Source organism: Etheostoma spectabile, chromosome 24 (genome assembly GCF_008692095.1).
Source record: "Etheostoma spectabile isolate EspeVRDwgs_2016 chromosome 24, UIUC_Espe_1.0, whole genome shotgun sequence".
NCBI lineage: Eukaryota > Metazoa > Chordata > Actinopteri > Perciformes > Percidae > Etheostoma > Etheostoma spectabile.
Genome location: NC_045756.1, coordinates 453,690 through 473,790, shown reverse-complemented (window position 1 = coordinate 473,790; position 20,101 = coordinate 453,690). Strand labels below are relative to the sequence as shown.

Sequence of the window (20,101 nt, the reverse complement as noted above, 5' to 3'; positions counted from 1 at the left end):
GTGTGTGTGTGTGTGTGTGTGTGGGTGTGGTGTGGTGTGTTTGTTTGGACAGGTGGAACACTATGAGCGGCACAGGTGTGCTGGTTGTGTGTGTGTGTGTGTGTGTCTGGCCCTCAGGTGGACAAAGAGGGCCATGTGTGTGGTGTGATGTGTTGTGTGTTGTTTGTGTGGGTCTGTGCCTCAGGTGGACAAATGAGGGCACATTGTGTTGTTGGTGTGTGGTGGGTGGTTGTGATGTGTGTGTTGGTGTGTGTGTGTTTGTTTGGCTCTAGGTGGACACATGAGGGCAATTGTCGTGTTGTTGTGTGGGTGTGTGTGGTGTGTGTGTGTGTCTGGCCTCAAGGTGGGACAATGAGGGCCAGTTGGGTGTGTGTGGTGTGTGTGTTGTGTGGGTGTGTGTGTGTGTGTTGTGTGTGGTGTCTGGCCTACAGGTGGACACATGAGGGCCATTGTGTGTGTGTGTGTTGTGTGTGTGTGTGTGTGTGTTGGCCTAGGTAGAGAACATGAGGGCCATTGGTGTGTGTGTGTGTGTGTGTGTGTGTGTGTGTGTGTGTTGTGTGTGTGGTGTGTGTGTGTGTGGTGTGTGTGTGTGTGTGTTGTGTGTGTGTGTCTGCCTAGGTGGACAATGAGCCATGTGTGGGTGTGTGTGTGTGTGTGTGTGTGTTCTGACAGGGAGACACATGAGGCATTGTGTGTGTGTGTGTGTGTCGGTGTGGGTGTCTGTGTGTGGTGTGTGTGGTGGGTGTGTGTGTGTGTGTTGGCCTACAGGTGAAACATGAGGGCATGTGTGGGTGTGTGGGTGTGTTGTGTGGTTTGTTGTGTGTGTGTGTGTGTGTGTGTCTGGTGCTTCAGGTAGCACAAGAGGGCCATTGGGTGTGTGTGTGTGTGTGTGTGTGTTGTGGTGTGTGTGTGTGGTGTGTGTGTGTGTGTGTGTATCCTAGGTGGAACTGAGGGCATTTGTGTGTGTGTGGTGTGTGTGTGTGTGTGTGTGTGTGTGTGAGTGTGTGTGTCTGGCCTCAGGTGACATGAGGGCGCAATGTGTGTGGTTGCTTGTGTGTGTTTTTTGGTGGTGTGTGTGTGTGTGTGTGTGTGTGTGTGGTGTTAAAGACTGAAGGGTAGTTGGGGTGCACGGCAAGTGCGCCATGTCGGCGATGATCATGAAGGAGTTGCGGTTCTTGTGCAGGCTGCTGGAGGTGCGGTTGGAGGCGGAGGCGGAGAGGCGGCTGAGGATGAGTCCGTCAGGTTGGATGGGCTCCCCTGGGCGCTCTCGGACCCCACCTGCAGGACCCGAGACCACAACACGCGCATTATTAAAACTCAGACTAGTCATGAGGCTCACCACGGGTCTATTTCTTACCAAGTGACATGTGTAGTGGAGACATGAACCATGACAACACACACACTGGTAAACAAAAATGATGTTGTTGGCACATTTAGCACGTTGAGCAAACACAGGTCTGGAGACCTCTTGCAGGTGTGTCTGGCTTGATCTGGGAGTCTGGAGTGGGACGGGGGTCTGGATCTGGGAGGTCTGGATCTGGGCGGTCTGGATCTGGGGAGTCTGGATCTGGGGAGTCTGGATCTGTGGTTGGAGTCACCTGCTGCCCTCCATGTTCCTGCTCCACACCTTTGCTACAATTCTCATGTCTGTCTCTGTCTCTCTCATCTGTCGTCTATCTGTCTCTTCTCTCTCTGTCTGTCTGTCTTCTCGTCTCTGTCTGTCTCTTCTCTGTCTGTCTGTTCTCTCTGTTCTTCTCTTGTCTGTCGTCTATCTGTTCTCTTCTCTGTTGTCTGTCTTCTTGTCTGTCTCTCTATTGTCTGTCGTCTCTCTCGTCTTGTCTGTTGTCTGTCTGTCTGTCTGTCTCTCTCGTCTGTCCTGTCTCTTCTCTGTCTGTCTCTCTATTCTCTGTCTGTCTGTGCCTATCTCGTCTGTCTGATCTGATGTCTCTGTCTGTATTTTTCGTCGTCTCTGTCGTCACCTCCGCTCTGTCTAGGCGTCTGTGCTCTGTCTGTGTTCTCTCTGTCCATCTCTGTCTGTCTGTCTATCTGTCTCATGTTTCTGTCTGTCTGTCTGTCTCCTCTCTCTCTCGCTCTATATCTCTCCTCGGGTCTATGTGTATGTCATCTTCTCTAGGGTCTGATGCTATTACTCGCTCTTTTCTCTCGTCTAATCTCTGTCTGTCTGCGCTCTGTCTATCCTGTATGTCTGCTCTCTCTCTCTCTGTCTCTTTGTCTGTCTCTTCTCTGTCTGTCTGTTCTCTCTATCTCATGTCTGCCTGTCTTTCTGTGTCTCTTCTCTCTCTGTCTGTCTCTTCTCTCTCTCTCTTCTCTGCCTGTCTTTCTGTGTCTCTTCTCCGTCTGCCTCTCTGTCTCTCTGTCTCCCCCCCTACTTTGTACACCTGTATACACCACTTATTTTATACGATCAGTGTTTAAAAATCCCAGAAGAAAGTCGTAGCGTCGGCTCGTAAAATTAAATGAAAAACAAAGTCATTAAGTTATTTAAAAATGATAATCGTGAACAGGGTGAAACGAGATCGCGATTAATTCTGCAGAACTGATGTTTTCTTACTGTTTAGGCGGCAAAATGTCAGAAAATGGTTTCCTAGAGCCCGACGAGACACGGTCCAAAAGCCAAAAGACATTTAGTTTCCAATTATATAAAATAGAGAAAGGCAGCAAATCTTGGCATTTGAGAAGCAGGAACCAGACAACGTTTGACATTTTCTTTGATAAATCACTTGATAAGTGATACATCATTAACGAAGACATTCATTTTCTGTGGCTCCCCAGACTGTGATATCATTTCAGCACAAGTTCCAACAGCTATGAAGTTAAATATTACTATTTTTTATTATTAATACTACTTTATAACATCAGCTGTGGTGATGGTAACATGACTCAACTACAGTCTTGAACACATCATTACCGACTAATGGGAAATAAAGTTTCAAAGTCACTTCGTTCAACTCATTTCACTCTTCTTCTGATCCAGTTTAAGAGACAATGAGTTTCCAGTCTCCGTCTTTCAAGATTTCCAGTTGTCAGTTCAGTTTAAAGTCTCTTATTTTGAAGCATTTGCAGATGACAAACTGCCCAATAATAATAATAATAATAATGATGACGTAACGTGTGACTAGACTGACTATGTGTGTGTTTGTTTTGCCCAACTCGTTTCCTACAAGCTGTTTTTAGAGCCTTTTTATGTTTTAAGATTATTTTTTGGGGCTTTTCCCTTTATTATCACGTGACAGTGGATAGACATGAAGGGGGGGTGACACGCGGGAAAGGGTCGCAGGTCGGATTTGGACCCGGGTCCCTGCAGGACTCAGCCTACATGGGGCGAACGCTCTTACTGGGGGGGCTAGAGGACGTTTTTTTTTAGATCTTTGTGTGTGGAAAAACCCCAAACCTGTTGTTCTGGAGACACCAGGTGACAACCATAAGTTCAGTTCCCTTCACACTCACCTCCTCGTTGTCGTACAGAGTGATCATGCGGACGTTGGGGTCTTTGGCCAGAGAGTCTCCTGAGCAGGACTCCATCAGCCCCTGAGAGACAAAGGCAGACCGGCAGAGACACATGAGGGCGTGGAAACCAGAAAAGGGACTGTTGTCTCACTGGGATTTGGGTTTTTCGCTCAAAACCTTCGAGCTAGGAGCTACACTAAGATCGTTCCAGGTGTTAAAACGGCTCCTGGGTTCATCTGAATCCATTCGTTTTGGCTTTTTTGTTTAACCCTCGTGTCGTCTCGCCGTCAAAATTGAAAATCAACACTTTTATTGGCTCTTTTTATCAATGGTTTTACGTAACACTAACTTATTAACTTTAGTTTTACAGTTATTTTAAGATTTTATGGTCAATAAACCTCATTTATAGGAAATTATACCTAATGTTTGAGTTAGAAAAGCAGAAATTAGGAATTATTGAGACTAAAATTAAAGGAATGGATGTTGATGATAATCACGAGACTGGAATGCAACTTTTACTCAATACTATTTCAACAACACTTCACTTTGTTTTATCATGCTATAAATAAATAGACCCAAAATTAATGAAAGTAAGATTTGTACTTGGCAAAGAGCGTTGGAATCAATCATGTTATTTTGGGGAATTAAAAGAACATTGATATAGGACAACATGAGAACCATGAGGACAACACGAGGCAACACGAGGGCAACATGAGGGCAACATGAGGGCAACATGATGACACCATGAGGCAACATGAGACACATGAGGACGACAGGGGACGACATGAGACACAGACACACATGAGGCAACATGAGGCAACATGGGGCAACATGAACACATGAGGGCAACATGAGGCAACATGAGGGCAACACTGGGGCAACATAGGCAACATGAGGGCACATGAGGCAACATGAGGCAACATGAGGGCAACATGAGGCAACATGAGGGCAACATAGGGCACATGAGCAACATGAAACAACATGAGGCAACATGAGGACACATGAGGACAACATGAGGACAACATGCAATGACAAAATGAGGGCAACATGAGGGCAACATAGGGCAACATGCGGCAACATGAAGAACATGAAGACACATGAGCAACATGAGGGCAACTGATAGGCACATGAGGACACATGGACAACATGAAGACACATGAGGCAACATGAGGGCAACATGAGGCAACAGGAGGCAACATGATGCGGCCACATGAGGGCAACATGAGGGCAACATGAGATAACATGAGGGCAACATAGGGCACATGGGGGCAACATGAGACAACATGAGGGCAACATGAGGCAACAGAGGGCACATGAGACAACATGAGGCAACATGAGGCAACATGAGGCAACATGAGGACAACATGAAGACAACATGAGGGCAACAAGGGCAACATGAGGCAACATAGGGCAACAGGGCAACATGGGCAACATGAAGATAACTGAGGGCAAACATGAGGGCAACATGGGGCAACATGAGTACAACATGAGGGCAACATGAGGGCAACATGAGGGCAACATGAGGGCAACATGACTTCCAAGACTTCAGCAGAGGATCAACCAGAGACTACTGAAAAGAAGAAAACAGACCAAAGTGGTAAAACTAAGGAGGTAAATCTGGATTGTGACCTGCAGGGCGCAGTAGCAGCTGTGGAGGTTGTCCAGACGAGGAGAGTAGATGAACTCTTGGTACACACCGCCCAACGCCTGCAGAGACGAGAGGAAGACCATAGAAGAAGAAAAACAAGATGTGCACGGCTCGTTCTAGCATCTAACAGATGAAATATGATTCAGGAGGATAGAGAAGCTTGTTAGGCCGGAGGAATACAGGATATCTACAGATACTGAGAGTTATCTTTTCTGTTTTGTGCTGTTAAAAGTCTTAATTTAATTTTCCTCTAATGAATAAAGTCATATCTTTATCTTATAAACAGTCTCTATTATGATCAGTCTCTATATTCTCCACTGGCTCAAATAAAACTATTTATAAATGACACCTTTCAAGTGTAATTTCACATTTTATTGTCATGAAATAATTAATGCTCAAGATACTTTTTCAAGTTTAATAATAATAATAATAAGCTTGAAAATAATAACTATTATTGGGAAAGTTTGTCTGTAGTCAAAGACAAGACGAGTTCTGAATTGTTTTTTTTGTTTTGAAGTATGGCTTTTAACTTATTTCAATATTTAAAATAGTAAATCTGCCCCTTGAGTAGCTCATCGGTTGACTGTACATTTATCTTTTAATCATTTTTAACCCCGGGCTTGTCGTTGTGTCCAAATGTCCAAACTGAATTTCTCCTTAGGGAGACTAATAAAAGGTACTTTGACTTTGATTTTGACCCGTAAACAAAAATAATAAATGATAATATTGTGGATTTATTAAATAAAAACATGTTTGCACATGATGTCAACAAGTCCTCCACAGTTATCCCTTTAATACAATATTAAAATAAAGGTTTTCCTAGATTCTGTGCCAGTGTTTTTTGCATAATTCATATTTATGAGACTCTGCTGCTGTGTTGGATTGGTCCAGGTGACAGGGGGTCACCGGTTGCCGGGCAGACTCACCGCGGGCTGAGTGTCGGCCAGACAGAGCTCAAAGTCCAGCAGGGTCTCCGGTTCGACGCCCAGCTCTGAGCACAGCACGTTCACCAGCGCTGGGTGGTGCTTCTCCACCTGCGGACGCAGGAAACCACACGACATCTCTCATTCTCAAATCAAACACTTTTAGAAAAATAAAAACAGTCATTATTTGAGCATTTGGGCATCTTTCAAAGCTTTTTCTAGCTTTTGCAACTGAAGTTGCAAACAAGTGGGGGTGCAAATTTGGCAGAAAAACAGCCTCCAAAACAGTCGGTAAAGCTAATAACTGGTGAATTCTTCTGGGAGTTACGTGGCCACGTGGGCAGTGAGAAGAAGAAGTCGCAAACATTAGGAATCAGAGAAGAGACTGTTGTTCTATTTATTTAATTTTTGTGCACATTGATAAACAGATTTTCATTGTACTTTGAGCACAATGACTTATCTACTGTGTGTGTGTGTGTGTGTGTGTGTGTGTGTACCGTGTTCGTGGCGCAGGCAGCGTCTCCGGAGGAGGCGCAGCCCGTCTCGAGCTCCTCCTGAACCACGGTGGCGATGATGGGCACGCTGAAAAGACACACACACACACACACACACACACACACACACACACCCACACACACACACACACACACACACACACACCACACACACACACACACAACACACAACACACACACACACACCACACACACACACACCCACACACACACAAAAACATCACAGAAAAGAAAACAGACAGACAGACACAGGATAGAGATGAGAGACACACACCACACACCACACACACACACACAAACACCACACACACACCACACACACACACAAGAACACACAAAGACACACACACACAGTCAAACTGTGCTACAAAATGAGAAGTCGAAAACAGAATAATCTAACAAAGAGACGACTGGACTGAAAAAGCTAAAAGATAAAAGTGCATTTAACGTGAGCAAAATAAACCTGACATTTTGTTAAATCGATTTCACTTAAAGTTAAACATGAATCCAATAATCTTGTTATTTTTGCTGGTTTTGCTACTGACAGGTGGTTCTCCTTGTTGGGCCCGAAGGCGTCGTTGACGTCCCTCTGCAGGTGGATGGCCAGGTGAGGGATCCTCAGCAGAGGCCGCGGCACGTGGAACAGCCTCTGGACCAGCTGGCCGTCTTTCTGGGGGAGGACAACACGCACATCTGGGTTTTAATCTCTAAACAAACAATTACTAAAGTTCAGTTTCTCTGCTCCTCATATCTGGAGTAAACTCCCAGAAACCTGCAGATCTGCTGCAGCTCTCGGTTCTTTTAAATCAAGGCTGAAGACCTTTCTTTAAATGACTCTTCATTTCTTTAATGTTTAATTTCTTATGCTGCACTGTAACTTTTTATTCTTGTGTTGTATGTGTCTTAATGTTCTTATTTTTAACTGTTGATTCACACGTGTTATCTATTTCTTGTTGTTTTTTTAACTGATTTTGTGTAAAGCACTTTGAATTGCCCTGTTGCTGAAATGTGCTCTACAAATAAAGCTGCCTTGCCCTTTAAGCTATTTAATTTAATAGTTTTAAGCTATTTAAACTGAAAATGGCACTTTCACATCCTATTTTAATGCTTTCCATTTAAGACAAAACTGGAACTGTAACTCACAAAATACTCCAGTGTCAGTACATGAAACTGTCCAGATTCTACAGTGATTGTGGTTATATTACAGATACAACAGTCCTGACAACAACAATAATAATAATATAAATAATGTTTGTGAAATTTGTTTTAGAGCCTTAGAGGGTCATGCAAAGTATTATTCTAAAGTTCGGCTTTGACAGCATTTATTTTGGCCGAGATATCGCAAAGTCTGTGTTTTGCGTAGTTAGCTACACACATTTGTTTGCGCGTAATATGCGCAATTTTTACTCTATAATAAATCTTTTTACAACATTTTGTCAGGTCGGTTTGGAGATGCTATGTGCCAAGTTTCGTGCAGATCCATTGCACGGTCTAGAAGGAGTTCGAAAAAGTAGTTTTTGATATATCGCGATTTTCACGCTTAAAATCTAGGCGGAAATGGGCGTGGCCTAAATCACGAGATCCAGTAGGATCCAGGGAACGCGTGGATATAAGGTTTTTTAATTTCCGATGTACGGTTTGGGAGTTATAGGGCCAAATGCGCTTCTTCTGCTATAGCGCCACCTAGTGGTGGACGTGGGTATTTCTTTTTTGCATCTGAGGTCGTGAAAACGGCGCGTCGCCACCGTGTTTATGGTCACGGTTTAGGCTGCAGCGGCAGTTTTATGTGGAGAAGAATAATGGAAAATAGAGGAGGAAGAGAAGGAGAATCCCTAGGAAAACAATAGGGGTTCACAGCCCTGGTGCGGGCTTGGACCCCTACATCGTGGTACCTTGACCATGACGCGGCCCGCGATGGTCAGGTCCCGGTCGAACCAGGTGTTCCAGATGCCGCCGCCGTAGCACTCCACCCCCACCTGCAGACAGCCCTGCTTCGTCCTCTTAGACCTGGGCTTCACCTGGAAACACAACGACAGACTCACACCTGATGACCGAATGCAGTGATTCCCAAAGTGGGGGTCGGGACCCACGGGGGGGGGGGGGTCGCAAGTTGAATTCCAGAATAAAAATAAAAATTTAAAACCATTAAAAATAGCATATGTTAGCCATGATTTTAACACAAGATAAAACTGTTTTTGTGTATTTTGTGTCGTCAACATGCTTGTGTTTGGATACGCCTGCAATGTTTATCTACGTTTATAGTGGGGGGGGGGGGGGGGGGGGGGGTCGCGAGTCACTTGCTTGTTACTTTGGGGGTCGTGGGCTGAAAGTTTTGGGAACCCCTGCTCTAATGAATGCACGGATGACTTATTGAAGGGTGTAACCCTCATTAGATGAGATCAGACTTTATTCATCCCACAACGGGGAAATTTCCTTATTGCAGCAGCAGCATTTTCTTCTTAAATAACAACAAAAAAACAACAAAAACAAGTAAACACACAAGAAATACAGGCAAACAATAGACTATATGATTATATGGTAGACTGAGTAAGCAAAGTGGCGTCAAATAAAGGTGTTTTAAAGTGCGGTTGCCATGATACAAGAAACAATATTGCGGTGTAAGTGACGTTAAAATTAAATTGATTGAATGTGTAATTAGAGTAATGAAGCAAGAGTCGGTAGCATACTATAAATCACGTTGTCCTCGGGTCAAATTTGACCCGTTTTTTAGTTTTTTCATGACAAGAAATGGGCGTTTGAAATAGGCTGAAAATGTCAACATTAGAAATATCAAATAACTTTGGAAAATACATTAAAAAAAAAGCATCCACAGCATTGAAAAAGTGACAAAAATGTCAGAAAAAGTGACTTTTTTTCATGATTGACGGGAACACAAGGGTTAATTCTACAATCTAAAACATAGCTGTGGTGCGTTGATTACTTTTACCACCGTTCATGTTTTATGTTGGATGCTGGACTTCTGAGATTTTCAATTTATTTTATATTTATTTTTGCGTTGTTGCATCAAAGCACCGTTACGTCTACCTTAACAAACAGGACACAACACGCTGTGACAAGAGTCTTAAACATCCGAGGGAGAAACATCATTATTAAAAAACTGTCACACGTCTCAGATTTGTTCAGATTTGACATAGTAGTAGATTATTCTGACTGCTCAGCGATGTAAGAAAGATAAACTTTCAAGTGATAATTTATGGCTAATGTCTTTTTTTATGTCTTTCTATTGATGAATGTTCTTATTGGTATCATATATTATTATTACTGTTATTTTTGTCATCTTTACACTGTCTTTTTTTATTTTCTTGCTAAAACGGATGCTGGAAATGTCAACTTTCCTTTGCGGGAGTCATCCCAAAAGGATTAATAAAAGAGAAGTCTAAGTCTAAAGACTGTGATTGACAGGCGGGAGTGGGCGGGCTCTCACCCTGAGGCAGGGGCTGTCTGTGTGGGCGCCGATCATGGAGAAGCCGTTTCCCGGCAGGAAGCGTCCGCCCACGGCGAAGGCGATCAGGCTGGAGAAGTTCCTGGTCACGAAGTACTAACGAGAGACGAGAACCACGGGTTAGTCACCAAACTGCAGGTGGAAATAATGCCTTTAACACCTTTGGAGAAGGAGATTGGTTGGATAAATCTTCTTCCATATTGAGCGAAACAGATTTCTTTTGAGCCGATACATCCACTTTAGCTGATGACCAATACCGGCTGCCGATTTTCTATTCCAAATGTGAAACTACTCAACCATTTGAACATTTCAAGTCCTGTAAATTGTTTAATTTTTCCGTATGGACCTTTAAATATCACAATTAACACCCAGCTGGCTAGAGAAAAACAATCTGTCAAACGGCTTAAATCCAGACATCGCCCAGCTGATGTTGACACGTTTGTCCCCTGACCTCGTGCAGCAGACCCCTGACCCCTGACTGACCTCGTGCAGCAGACCCCTGACCCCTGACTGACCTTGTGCAGAGGACCCCTGACCCCTGACTGACCTCGTGCAGCAGACCCATGACCCCTGACTGACCTCGTGCAGCAGACCCCTGACCCCTGACTGACCTTGTGCAGGAGGACCCCTGACCCCTGACCTGACCTTGTGCGCAGACCCCTGACCCCGACTGCCCTTGTGCAGAGGACCCCTGACCCCTGACTGACCTCGTGCAACGGACCCCTGACCCCTTGACCTTGTGCGCAGACCCCTGACCCCGACTGACCTGTGCAGAGACCCTGACCCTGACTGACCTCGTGCACACCCTGACCGACCTTGTGCAGAGCCCCTGACCCCCGACTGACCTGTGCAAGGACCCCTGACCCCCGACTGACCTTGTGCAGAGGACCCCTGACCCCGACTGACCTTGTGCAGAGGACCCCCGACCCCTGACTGGACCTCGTGCATCAGACCCCTGACTGACCTCGTGCAGCAGACCCCTGACCCCCGACTGACCTTGTGCAGAGGACCCCTGACCCCTGACTGACCTTGTGCAGAGGACCCCGACCCCTGACTGACCTCGTGCATCAGACCCCTGACCCCTGACTGACCTTGTGCAGAGGACCCCTGACCGACCTCGTGCAGAGGACCCCTGACCGACCTCGTGCAGAGGACCCCTGACCCCCGACTGACCTTGCTGGACGGCTTGATGTCCCACTGGTCCGACTCCTTCAGCTCGATGAAGCCCGCCGCCAACAGCCGCCGCCGGCACTCCTCGACCACTGCAGAAGAAGAAGAAGAAGAAGAAGAGACAGCGTGACGGTTATCGGGTGGTGTAAAAGTCAGAGAGTTGTCATCAGAGCTGGGAGCAGCTCCACCCGTCTGCTGGCAGTTAAATTAATTTGATCGCGTTATCATTTTTCATGACTTTCAGCTTTTCAACACACAGAGAGTCTCTGCTGAGAGGCTCTGCTGACTGCTCAGTATTAGATTAGACTTCCCTGCACCAGCGTTTTATTGGCTTTTTACATTTCAGCTCATTTTTCATCGTTGTCAGTCATTAAATCTGTATTTTGTGTGTGGACTGACTGACTGTTGAACTTTAAGGTTCCTCCAAAAGGTAAAACTGATCCACTGAAAGTAAGGAAAGTAGGGAAATTGGGCTGTAAATGTGGAAAGAAATGCAAAAACAGCTTCTAATTTAGACTTTAAGACTGGGACCATTTGTTGATAAATCCATCAAATTTTAACAAAAATAACTCATCAGGGTTTTTCTGAAATCCCTGAAACATGTCCAAGCGCTCCAGTGATAACATATACAACGTTGACTTTTGCTTTCATGATCTTTTAAGACACTCTGTGGGACGCCAGGGGTCAAAGGTCAAAGGCAGGAGACATTGTCAAATATCGGTTTCATCTGCAGGAATACATGTTTATCACAGAAAATAAGGAAAAGCCGTTGATTTTAAGGTAGAAAAAAATGTAACTTTCTTCTTTTTCTTCCATTGAAAGTAAAGAAATTGGGCTGTAAATGTGGAAAGAAATGCAAGAAACAGCTTCAAATTTAGACTTTAAGACTGGGACCATTTGTTGATAAATCCATCAAATTTTAACAAAAATAACTTAATCTTCCATGCCTGAATCTTGAAATCCCTGAAACATGTCCAAGCGCTCCAGTAATAACATATACAACGTTGACCTTTGCTTTCATCATCATTTAACCCCCGTGTTGTCTTCCCATTAACCACAAACGTGTCCTTCCAGGTCAAATTTGTGTTTTTGTTTTGTGCTTTTCTGAGGTTTTTGTACATTTTTCTGATTTATTTCTCGCTTTTTTTCCAGCTTTTGGCACTTAAAAAAAAAAAAACCTGAGCTGGTTTGATAACAGGTTTTACACTTATTCTTGGAATTCATGGTCAACAAACCTCATTTATATCAAATTATACACACGTTTTTAAATAAAAAGGTAGAAATTATGAATTATTTTGACTAGTAGTTAAGATCAGAGGATGTAGAGTGGATCACAGATGGGTAGATGTCAAAGTTTAGTCCGGAGACTGTTTAAAAACCATAAAATAAAGAAGTAAAATGCTATAAAATTAAATAAAACACCCCAAAAAAATCAATGAAAGTCATCATTCATTTTACCTGAAGAACGTCGGATGGAAGCATCCGTGTTATTTTTGGGCAATTTGGTTGAAAGAAATCCATATTTCTGAAACAACACACTTTGAAACGGGTCCTTTGGGACCCGAAGACAACACAAGGGTTAAGACACTCTGTGGGACACCATGGGTCAAAGGTCAAAGGTAGGAGACATTGTGAAATATCGGTTTTAATCTGCATAGATTTTTATCTTATCTCAAGCTCAAAGTCACCCGTTCAGCTCAAGATCGGCTCGACTTCTTAACGCTGACTCACGCACTTTTTATTTTATTCTCCCACTGGACGATAAACTACTTCATATCTGACTCCTAACATCTCTCTTATTTAAATCTAAACTCTTAATCTGAAATGATAGGAAGTGCAATGTGTGGTTCTGTAAACAGAACTTTAAATTTAGTCGAAATATAAAGAGATTAAGGAGCTAAAACCGGAGCGTGATGCACAAATACTCAGACAAATAGTTGTTTTTTTGACCATTAAAGCATCTAAACATGTTCTTGTAGAGATCACAAATTCAAGCATGAACTTAAAAACGAGTGTTGTATGAGACATATAATCATCTCCATCAGTAAAATGCAATTTACACGTTATTGCAGCAGTCATTTAATCCAAAATAATCAGATATAAACACTGAAAGAAGAGCTTTTATTGCACAATACACACTTTTACCTCATGTCCTTTGACTACATTTCACTTCAGCAAGAGAATGCAAGAATTGTACCTGCAGTGGAGTATGTTCAGTGTTGTTTTTAGTACTTTTACTCGTGTCAGTTTCAATATCTGGAGAAATTATAAAGGATAAATTCCCAGTTTTTGTGGACTTTACCGTGATATGGAGACACTCCTTTGTTGACAAAGTGCAGGAACTCCTTGGCTGCGGACTGCACGGCCTCTTTGGAGCTCTTCATGACCAAAGACTGGATAAAGAAAGATTAAAAAACAGGGGAAATAACGAGTGAAATGCACAAGTGTGCCAGGAATGAGACAGCAAGGCAAGAAGCTACCGGCTGCTAGTTCCAACGTCGGACACGTATCGCGAGATTTCAGCTTTTATTTCTCTATTTTTTTCAAAAGACCAGGCATATACAAAAAGCCAATAAGATAAGAACTATCAAAGTGGTAAATAACAAATAATGTGCCCCTTAACTTTGTAATATAATTGACAATATCGCGCGAAAGACAACGCTTGTCCGATAAAGGACGCAGTGCTGCTTGGCTAACCTTTGCTAGCTAGCAGCTAGAGCTTCTTCTTCGCTCCTTTTCCTCTGCCGTCAAAAGGTCAAAGCAGCTCTCGGTGAGGGAGCAACACCTCCCCGTGCCACAGAAACCATATTAAGTTTTATGGCACTTACCTGCATTAATAATTACACTTTCAAACTCCGGCGCAACAGCACAGCCCGATAACCCAGATCAGCTGACGGCTGCAGAGAAAGAACCAGGCGTTGTTTTCCAGACGCAGCGCGACAGCGACATCTAGCGGCGAGGCGGTGGAATTACATCATTACACATTTCACAGCCCCGCCGCTGTATTAGGGGACCACTAAGGTCTATATAAAGAGACTTCAGATACAGTATTAGGGGACCACTAAGGTCTATATAAGAGACTTCAGATACAGTATTAGGGACCACATAGGTCTATATAAGAGACTTCAGATACAGTATTAGGGACCACTAAGGTCTATATAAAGAGACTTCAGATACAGTATTAGGGACCACTAAGGTCTATATAAGAGACTTCAGATACAGTATTAGGGGACCACTAAGGTCTTTATAAAGAGACTTCAGATACAGTATTAGGGACCACTAAGGTCTATATAAAGAGACTTCAGATACAGTATTAGGGGACCACTAAGGTCTATATAGAGACTTCAATACAGTATTAGGGACCACTAAGGTCTATATAAAGAGACTTCAGATACAGTATTAGGGACCACTAAGGTCTATATAAAGAGACTTCAGATCAGTAGTAGGGACCTAAGGTCTATATAAAGAGACTTCAGATACAGTATTAGGGGACCACTAAGGTCTATAAGAGACTTTCAGATACAGTATTAGGGACCACTAAGGTCTATATAAGAGACTTCAGATACAGTATTAGGGACCACTAAGGTGCTATATAAAGAGAACTTCAGATACAGTATTAGGGACCACTAAGGTCTATATAAAGGAGACTTCAGATACAGTATTAGGGACCACTAAGGTCACTAAGGAACCACTAAGGAATGCAATGGTGATATTTTCCTGTTGCCAGGGAGTCATGATTATTGCCAAATTATGCTTTTTATTTTGAATCCATCTCTCTTTCTGTCTCTCTGATTTTAATTTGTTCACATTTGTATCTTTTTCTGACTCATGTTAGTCTACTCTTTGTTTCCCCCGATGCAGCCATTCATCACCGTATCGGCACAGGAACCGGCCTTATATAGACCTGAAACAACAAGGGGGGGGGGGGGGGGGGGAGGAAGAGGAGCAGAGTCTTAAAACGATGAAGAGATGTTTATGTCAGCTGTCAGCTCACAGCGGCTCTGCTGCTCTTGAGGAAGCCCAGGGCGATATAACACCACACACACACACACACAGCACACGTCAGCACACACACTCATATACACATATATGCACACACGCACAGCACACACACACTCATATACACATATATATGCACCACGCACTGCACACACACGCGCACACACACATGCACACGCACACACACACACACACCATGCAGGCACACACCACACACAACACACACACGCACACACACACACCACACGCACACACACCAACCCACACACACACACACGCACACACCAACACATACACAACCACATGCACACACAAACACGACACAGACCACATATACACAGACAACCACAGACACACACACACACACACACACACACACACACAGACACACGCAGACTCACACACAAACACACGACATACACCACACTATACACCACCACAGACACACAGACACACACACACACACACACACACACACACACACAACACCACACACACACACAGACACACGCACATGCACCCCAAACAGCCATACACTTATACACACATACACGACACACAGACACTATACACACCACACACACAACACCACACACACCACACAACACCACACCACACACACACACACCACCACACACCCACCCACACACCTCTATTAATAGATGTGAGAGCAACAGGCTGCAGTAGATCTCACTGTATGGGAATTACAGTGATTTCTTATAATGAAATCACAATGTGTGTAGTTAAAAGTTATCTTTACAAACATCTTTCACATGACACCAAGTGGCATTCAAAAGCAAAAAAAATGTACTTTATTACATGTCCATAAATGCCTTTTAATGGTATTTGACTGGTGCCAACTGGTGGCATTTCAATGGTATTTGACTAAGGGTAACAGCCTTTTCTTATGATGGGCACAACCACACAGTTTAGAAAGAAAGTAACTGGCTTTTTGGGCTTTTTGGGCTCCAGACTAAAGTACTTTAGACCGACTAAAGACTTTAATTCAAGGATTAAATCTACAGGCCAGACCAAAGTTATACAACAACAACACAATGATGACAAGACAATTTACGTTTGGTTTATATTGTTTTTAAATCTGTGAAGGAAAACAATCACCATGACGCATCTTAAGCTTCAATATGAATGAAATAGCACACTTTTATTGTTAGTTTCTTACTTGTGTACATGTTTTAATACAATAGTAATTTCCATTAAGTTCACAGCTCACCAAATAAAGGCTTGTTGGAGGTGCAGGGGCTGGGATGCAATGGGCACACATACAGAATATATTTAATAAATTGATGCTGCACAGATTAAAGTGGGATTTTATAACAAGAAAATTTGTATTAAACGGTTTGCAACCCACAGATTTTGCAGCTGATTTGATTCTCTCAAACCAAGTTTTAGATAAAATGTGACTAAAGTGACTACTGGAAATGTAAAGACATTCAGAAATTGTGTTTTTTCTCTCCATTTGAACACATTTTTAACACAAAATTAGAGCACATTTAACAGCTGGCAGAGGAAAACCTCCTTTAACCCTTGTGATGTCTTGTCTTGAGTTATCGCTTTTTCTGACATTTTTGTCACTTTTTCAGTGTTGTGGATGCTTTGTTCTGATGTTTTTTCCAAAGTTATTTGATATTTCTATTGTTGACATTTTTTTAGTTTATTTCCAAAGCCCATTTTTTGTGATGAAAAAACTGAAAATGGGTCAAATTTGACCCGAGGACAACACACAGGGGTTAAATCCACTTCCCTGTCCCTCTAATGACGTCAGCAGTAACGGGGCACATTGTTTGGGAATGTTGTCTTTCTCCTGCCCTGGGAATGCCTGCAGGGACACACTGCACGTCCCTCAGGATGGGATAGTTTTCCTTTTTAAGGCAGGTCAGTCAAAGCTACACCCCCCCCCCACACACACACACACACACACACACACACTCCCACAGGCGGCGTCATTAACAACCTGCCGTGCCTCACCATGTGAGGACGACACAGTTTTCAAAGGCACCATCCTCGCATCCTCGCATCGTTATGTCATGAGATCACAGACGCAGGGGGAAGGATTTCAACAAGTCTCCTAAACTAAATGACTCAGGAGGTCGTTTGTCATCAACGCCCACATTAAAGTTCACTGTGGTTAAGATTTGGTCACATTTAGAGACAAAAAAGCAGTCAAACTCATTCATTTCCAATGCATTCCCATTTTCCATATCCAATGCATAGGACTCCTGCAAACACAGCATGCCCTACGAAATAAGTTAAAGCTGGGAATGCAAGCTGCTGCATTCCTGGTTGCCGTACACAACTTTGCAGAGTTACATCCCTGTCTTGTAGTTTTAAACTAGCGTGAAGTGTTTTGCGGTTTGATTAGCCTTCAAACTCATGGATATGTGACTCAGACCAAACGTCTGTAGCACGTGTAGCTGCACAAGAAGCAAAGCACTGACGGAGGAATGTAAAATAATAAAAACTAAAGTAGGGTACAACCTCCACGGCCATCTTATCTTGCAAAGCACAACAAGGCCAATCAAATGTGGACACATTGAGAAAGTGGCAGAGGGACAAAGGGGACGAGAGATGGAGAAAGATGGAAAATGAAATAAAGAATAAAGTGGTAGACGGAGAAGGTGAGGGTAAAGGAAGGGGGGCAGAGAAAGGGGAGAGAAAGTGAACATTTGGAGAGAGAGGGAACAAATTAGGGAGGAGAAGATGGATGGAGAAAAGGAAGGTGACAGAAAGAGAGAGAGAGAGAGAGAGAGAGAGAGAGAGAGAGAGAGAGACAAGGAAGGCCTTCACAGGGAGGACGTTGTAAGAAGCGAGGGAGGGGTAACTACAAATAGCCGGGGGCAGACAGTTCTCCTCCAGTGCTCCCCAGTCCAACATGGCCTCCTTCAGCTCTTCTGCCCAGACCGCCTCCTCCTACCGCCGCCACTTCGGCCAAGGTAGCTACGCCTCGCCCTCCCTCAACCGCTCGTTGCTGGGCCACGGTGGCGGCGCCGGGGGGGGCCACGTCTCCTCCAGGGTCTACGAGGTGACCCGGAGCAGCTCCACGCCGGCCTACCGCGTCTCCTCCAGCTACTTCGGGAAGCCCCTGGGCACCACCTCCACCCGCGCCTCCGTCGGCCGCTCCTACGCCGGCATGGGCGAGACGCTGGACTTCAGCCTGGCGGACGCCCTCAACCAGGAGTTCCTGACCACGCGGACCAACGAGAAGGTGGAGCTGCAGCACCTGAACGACCGCTTCGCCAGCTACATCGAGAAGGTGCGCTTCCTGGAGCAGCAGAACCAGGCGCTGGCGGTGGAGGTGGAGCGCGTGCGCGGCCGCGAGCCCACACGCATCGCCGACCTGTACGAAGAGGAGATGGGCGAGCTGAGGAGGCAGGTGGAGATTCTGACCAATCAGAGGTCTCGGATGGAGGTGGAGCGCGACAACCTGCTCGACGACGTAGACAAGCTCAAACTCAGGTGGGAGGGGCGAGACGCTGTGTGTGTTCCTTTAAGGAATTGTGTGTGTGTATGTGTGGGCTCCTTTAAGAGGATGTGTGTGTGTGTGTGTGTGTGTGTGTGTGTGTGTGTGTGTGTGTGTGTGTGGGTTTGCCCTTTAAGGGAATTGTGTGTGTGTGAGTTCATGACAGAAAGTATACATACTGTACATTTTTTAAAAATATTTTCTCAGCAAGAGGGAGAAAAAACAGGTATTTTGACATTAAAAGTCCGATAAACAGAAAGAGAATAAATCATCTGCTGATTTACACCGACAACAAGGTGGATGAAGGCGTGGATGGAGAGGTGGATGAAGGCGTGGATGGAGAGGTGGATGAAGGTGTGGATGAAGTGTGGATGAAGGCGGGATGGATAGTGGGATGAAGCGTGTGGATGGAGATGGAGAAGGTGTGGATGGAGAGGTGGATGAAGGTGTGATGAGAGGTTGGATGAAGGTTGGATGAGAGTGGATGAAGGGTGGTGGAGATGGATGGTAAGGTGTGGATGGAGAGGTGGAGGAAGTGGTGGATGGAGAGGTGGATGAAGGCGTGGATGGAGAGGTGGATGAAGGTGTGGATGGAGAGGTGGATGAAGGTGTGGATGGAGAGGTGGATGAAGGTGTGGATGGAGAGGTGGATGAAGGTGTGGATGGAGAGGTGGATGAAGGTGTGGATGGAGAGGTGGATGAAGGTGTGGATGGAGAGGTGGATGAAGGTGTGGATGGAGAGGTGGATGAAGGTGTGGATGGAGAGGTGGATGAAGGTGTGGATGGAGAGGTGGATGTATATATATATATATACTTAAAGTTTCGGACCATTCTTCAGACCATTTCTTAGACGTTTTGGCTATACTGGTCGAGGTCCTGATTTCATGTTCCAATGCAGTTGTCACGAAGCTGCTGCTTACCACGAAAAAGACAAAAATAGGTTTCCACTTTGTAGAAAGAAGATGGAGGATGACTCATTGTTGATGCAGCGGGACAGAAGACAAGCGGAGGTTCAACTCGCCCCCTGGCTGAGACGCGTCCTGCAGAGTGTGTTTTAGGAAGCAGAGCAATAACAAGATGGTCTGAAGCAATGCAGAGGTGCCCAGGTTGGTTCAGTGGCAGAGCGGGCGCACGTGTACTGAGAGGTTCACGCCTCGGCGCAGAGGTCCAGGGTTCGAATCCCGCCTGTGATGACTTCCTGCATGTCTTCTCCCCTTTTTCACCTAACTGTCCTGTCACAAATTGAAGGTGGAAAAGCCCAAAAAACAATCCTGAATTAATGCAGACGGAGCCGAGGATCGTCAGAAATCCCTAAGATATAAACTTCGGCGTGACATATGGTTTGGTTGAGAGCCATGACGGCAGGCTGTTGTCGTCCATGGCTTGACAGCAGAAGCGTGGAGGTGTTGGACTGTTGCATAACAGACGTGGAGACAC

General features: G+C 44.7%; 2 protein-coding genes across 2 annotated transcripts in view; one reads left to right on the top strand and one right to left on the bottom strand.

Moving 5' to 3' along the window:
• The window catches only part of dnpep (aspartyl aminopeptidase), a 21,537-nt gene extending 7,404 nt beyond the window's left edge, over positions 1–14,133 (bottom strand). Inside the window, 12 exon segments of the mRNA XM_032506206.1 lie at positions 1,186–1,236; positions 1,239–1,278; positions 3,469–3,549; positions 5,098–5,175; positions 6,043–6,150; positions 6,537–6,621; positions 7,100–7,224; positions 8,447–8,572; positions 10,000–10,113; positions 11,191–11,279; positions 13,490–13,580; positions 14,016–14,133. Of these exon segments, the coding sequence (XP_032362097.1) occupies positions 1,186–1,236; positions 1,239–1,278; positions 3,469–3,549; positions 5,098–5,175; positions 6,043–6,150; positions 6,537–6,621; positions 7,100–7,224; positions 8,447–8,572; positions 10,000–10,113; positions 11,191–11,279; positions 13,490–13,580; positions 14,016–14,021 (994 nt within the window). The 5' untranslated portion in view covers positions 14,022–14,133.
• Positions 2,785–20,101, top strand: part of desmb (desmin b) — a 27,404-nt gene continuing 10,087 nt past the window's right edge. Inside the window, exons 1-3 of the mRNA XM_032506204.1 lie at positions 2,785–2,796; positions 5,607–5,615; positions 18,071–18,660. Of these exons, the coding sequence (XP_032362095.1) occupies positions 18,077–18,660 (584 nt within the window). The 5' untranslated portion in view covers positions 2,785–2,796; positions 5,607–5,615; positions 18,071–18,076. The remainder of the gene's footprint in view (positions 2,797–5,606; positions 5,616–18,070; positions 18,661–20,101) is intronic.